Genomic DNA, 4,611 nt, shown 5'->3' with positions numbered 1-4,611 from the left:
TGTCTGGAACATGGTAGCAACGACGCTTCCTAAGATCAGCCATGCTGTCAAATGAAGGGGCAAATGGACTCCATCAACAGCATGCCAATGGCGAGCAGACTTGTTTGGAAGCATGGTCAGAGACTTTGGAATGGGTTGGACATTTCGATCCCTTTGCAAAAGGGATTTTTTTTGTATCCCTCACAATGAGGTATTTATTTAAAAATGGATACATTTGGTGGTATCGTAGAATATAGTTCATATTACTGCGACCCTACTCTAACCTCTCTTCAGTCTCCCAAAAAAAGAAACTGAATGTAAAATAAGCTGTTTGTTTTTATGGTTGTTATTTAAAAAATAAAGTATTCAGACAGTATTTAGGCCTAATATTCTGATAAAGATGTTAGGATAACTAATAACCGTGTATAAAAAATGGAAACTTGGATTTTGCATAGAAATTGTTTCTCGGCAATCACTTGTTTTGAAACCCAGGCCAATACACAAAGGGGGTGAGGATTGATTTTTTTATTCACTTTTACAATGAACAGAACAAAATAAAAAAAGAAAACAAAAGCTCTCACAGCAAAGGTTTTTGTGTTAAAGCTCTCTAAGGATTTCTTGTATTACGTGTACCTTGAAAGTGGGGGCTTTAGAATCACTGCATTGTCACAAACAAGCAGCTGTCAAATACACAAGCTTGGTATGGAAGATATTTATTGTAATCCAACAGAACCACTAGATCAACTATGTGAAATAAGTTATTCAGCTCTGACTGTATGTGTGGGGAAATAAGACAATGTTCGGGGGGCGTTTGGGAATGACTATGTGAAAAGTTATAAATCTCAGACTGCCTGTGTGAAAATTCATTACATGGCAGTGTGGGCCTACACTGTGTATGCCGTGCATTTTAAGTGGCTATATGTATAACACAATATAACATTAAGGAGCTCTGAGATTTAAACCGTAAATACGATGCTCAAGGTGTGCCTTTACTGCTGGTGTGATTACTGCTGCGACCTAAGATGTTTATTCATTTCTGCAGCAAATATATAAGAGAGGCGAATAATAATAGGTCTGCTAAGAACAGACATCACAAACTTTGTTTGGGCATCACTGCCACTCACATATTTGCACTACAGCAGTGGCTTTCAACTCCAGTCCTGGGTCCAGGTCATTTTGTGGGGACTCGTCGCATGAATTTGAGATGAAAACTATTGCTAGTTCTGGTCCCAAGGACTGGAGTTTTAGCAGGAACTGTTTTAAAAGTAAAAAAGTGCTGACAAAACAAATGCACCATGTAAGACAAGAACTGTAAGAACTGTAAGACATTAATGAATGTGGTTTTCCGGAATCTCCAGAGACAGCATGTCTAGCAGTTACACCGGTCCAAGGGCAGTCATGACTCAGTAAAGATGGAGGGAAATAAACAATTGCTCATCTTCAGATATTTTATCACCAACATGGCAGTATTTCAGGGTCTCATCAGGGCTGAAATATTAACAAGCACAATAGAGGGTTATGGTCAGAGGTCTACATACACTCATCATGGACATGCTCAACTTTAGGTTGTTCCAAATGTAAGTAAAAGACATCGTGAAGTGGAGAGACTTCATCAAGGTCTGAAGGAATCCCCAAGCTGAGAAGAAATTAGTTTGGATGGTCAGGAACAGCCCAAGAACCACAAAAGCACAGGGCTGCAATGAACTGAACTAAAAGCTTCTGGTACACAAGTGTTAATGTTTGTAGTCAAGCAGGTCTGCCCAAGATAGAAGCTCCTGTTCCAAAAAAACACCCTCAAGCTTGACTAAAGTTCAACTGCAGCTGATCACCTAGACAAAGAAAATGCTTTCTGAACGAATGTTTTATGGCCAGAAGAGACAAAGGCATAAAGAAGTAAATGTAACGCATGTATCCACAAAAACGCTGCACCAGCTGTTAAGCATGGTGGTGGTAGAAACATTTAGGTTTGTTTAGGACTAAAATGGATGGAGAAATGTAAAAGGAGGACTACCTCAGAATTCTTTAGTATAACCTGAAATCATCAGCTAGATAAACCTGGATAGTCTGGGCCAACAGGATAGTGATCCCAAACACACATTTAAGGTGGTTGTGGAATGGATGAAGCTACTGAACATTCCCAAAAGTCCTGATCTTAAAAATTGTTTAAAAGTTGGGTCTGTGCCAGGAAACCAACAGATTGGACTCTAATAAGAGCGTAACTTTGTTCCAACCAGAATTCTGCCAGAAGCTTGTTGATGGTTACAAAGTGTCTGGTCAGAGATCAACTTGATATGGGACATTCAACCAAATATTAGCAGCCCAGTGTTGACTTCATGACTTTAGACACCCCCTATTTATTTTCTATTAAATATGGATATAGTACACTCACTCAGCTCCAGAAAATGACACTGATGTTTATGATGTGTGTATGTAAACTTCCAACCACAATTGTAATTCAAGTGCAGAGCACTAAGCAATACCAAATGGCCCCCCAATCCTTTAACAACAATGGGAGGCACTGAATAATGAATGATGTAAATACCCAAAGCAAAATAAACTCAAAATGAGTGTCTTACGGAATAACCCTTAAAATGATAGAGGAAAAAATTAAGGCATTACATCGGAGTCCTCGGGCAAACCTCATATTTATGTGAAAATGCAAATTACCACAGCAAAAATGAATATCAACCCAAAACAAACAATAAGTGACAGAAATCACCCGCTCGTGAAAAAAAAAAAAAGAAAAACATCTACAGTAGATCAGAATCCCTTACTGAAATATGAGCATGTCTTAGACACCCACTGTGCCAGAGAGATCTCTCATCCCTTTGTTTAACCCATAGTGCACTATTGCATTATCTACCTGTCCAGAGACACTAAGGACTGACCGGGAGACACAGAATGTGCTCCTCACTTGAGAAGGTTCTGGAGCATGGCAGTGGCGTACGTGGGCCGGGCCTGTTTGCTCTCAATGGCGTTCCTCAGATACTGAATCCCTCCGCAGCGCTCCCAAATCTCCTCAAACTGGCGCGGCAGAATCTCCGCCCCACGCTTCCTCGTCAGCCCCGTTTCCTCAAGACTTAGCTCGCACATCTCCATATCATCCTTGCCTGAGCACAGAGCAAGCATAACACCATGTTCACAATCAATATGAAACACCAGCAGAAACACTGTACAAATGGTCAAGATATTTTATGGCCAATTCCAAATAATGAAGAAAATACTTCAGTGAGGTCTTTAGCTCAGTCGCTAGCAACCAAGGTGTGAGTTACCTGCTACCAGTAGAATGGGCTGCTTGTCCGGGTGCAGCTCCATCTGCCTGGCGATCCACGGGCCATCGAAATGGGCATACCACCAGCCCTTCTTCTTGTTCTGGGGGTCTTTATACTGGTCTGCAGGCCGGATGAAGGGGATGCGGAAGTAGCGCTGCTGCCGATTCATAGCAATCTCTTGATGCCGGGCGGGCACCGCGGGAGTTGGGTTCTGCTGGGCTGGAGCCACATCACCAATAAATTAGTCTACTATACATGAAACACTGTACTGGTTCTGATCTCTCTATTTTTACCAATGTAATTTGTGTAAAAGAAGACCATGCATATTGATCAGGGTTGGAAATAAAAACAGATTCAAATCAAATCTTTCTGGGAGCTTATTCTCAGAAAGGTTCGGGAGGAAAGCCATTTTCTCTCTGAAACACTGTTATGACTGAGGCAAGCCAACACCTGATCCTTTCAGTGACAGACATTACATTAGAGACATCCCAACTGATGGCGTTTGAAGTGAGGCACATCTAAAGAACTCTCCCCATAGTCTAAAAGAACATGAAGATATGAACCTTGGTGGATACAACAAAGGGCATGCGTCTCTAGGAAAGCTGTTAGTGCCGCACGTGAACTTTCCCGTTTCACTTTAAAAGAAAACTTTTATTTTTTCAGGCAAACAGACGCGGCAGCATGCCTTTCCCTGGAAACACCAGTTTGCTATGGAAGTGCCTCTAGCTGTGTGCATACACACATCACTAAGGCAACTTTAATCAGGGGCTGGCTGTGATTGGATGCTGGAAGGCTCGTCAAAACCGGTGAAAATAAGAGAACAAGCTGGTTCGCCTCTGATGAGTGCCAGTAACACCTGCGCACACACACTGCTTCACCATCAGCATGTAGTATGGAGTAATATGCAGCTTGAACTTTATTGCTCAAGTTCAAGAAATACCTTTTACTCTTGCAAAGGGAAACCCTAAGAAGCTCTGAATGCAATCTGATACTCCTAAAGAGCCAGTGGTTGGCATACACCACACTGCACCTATAAGAGATCTTGGCCATACCTCCTAACACTACATTCACCTGCCTGTGCGGCATGATTCAAATATACGTTGCTCTGGAAAACAGCTCTAGCTAAATGAACGGATGATGGATCAGATCTTCCATGTCTATAGAGTTGTGTTAATTAGGGTATAGATCAGGGAGGGGGAAAACTCACCTAGAAGGCAGAGTTCCTACATGCACTATATGGACTAAAGTATTGGGACACCTGCTCATTCATTCATTGTTTCTTCCAAAACCTGGGTTTTCTACTAGATTTTGGAGCATTGCTGTAAGGATTTGATTGCATTCAGCGACAAGAACATTAGTG

General features: G+C 41.7%; 1 protein-coding gene across 2 annotated transcripts in view; it reads right to left on the bottom strand.

Annotated features, from left to right (window-relative positions):
• Positions 1–489: 489 nt before the first annotated feature.
• myo6b (myosin VIb) overlaps positions 490–4,611 on the bottom strand; it is a 57,642-nt gene continuing 53,520 nt past the window's right edge. For both annotated transcript variants that reach the window (XM_072689638.1, XM_072689636.1), the window contains 2 exons: positions 3,252–3,470; positions 490–3,089 (listed from right to left, as the gene is read on the bottom strand). In XM_072689638.1, the coding sequence (XP_072545739.1) occupies positions 2,890–3,089; positions 3,252–3,470 (419 nt within the window). In that variant the 3' untranslated portion in view covers positions 490–2,889. The remainder of the gene's footprint in view (positions 3,090–3,251; positions 3,471–4,611) is intronic.

The sequence above is a fragment of the Salminus brasiliensis genome, chromosome 10, assembly GCF_030463535.1.
Source record: "Salminus brasiliensis chromosome 10, fSalBra1.hap2, whole genome shotgun sequence".
Classification (NCBI taxonomy): Eukaryota; Metazoa; Chordata; class Actinopteri; order Characiformes; family Bryconidae; genus Salminus; species Salminus brasiliensis.
Note: the sequence above shows the minus strand (reverse complement) of the source record. Positions and strands in the feature narration are given on the sequence as shown.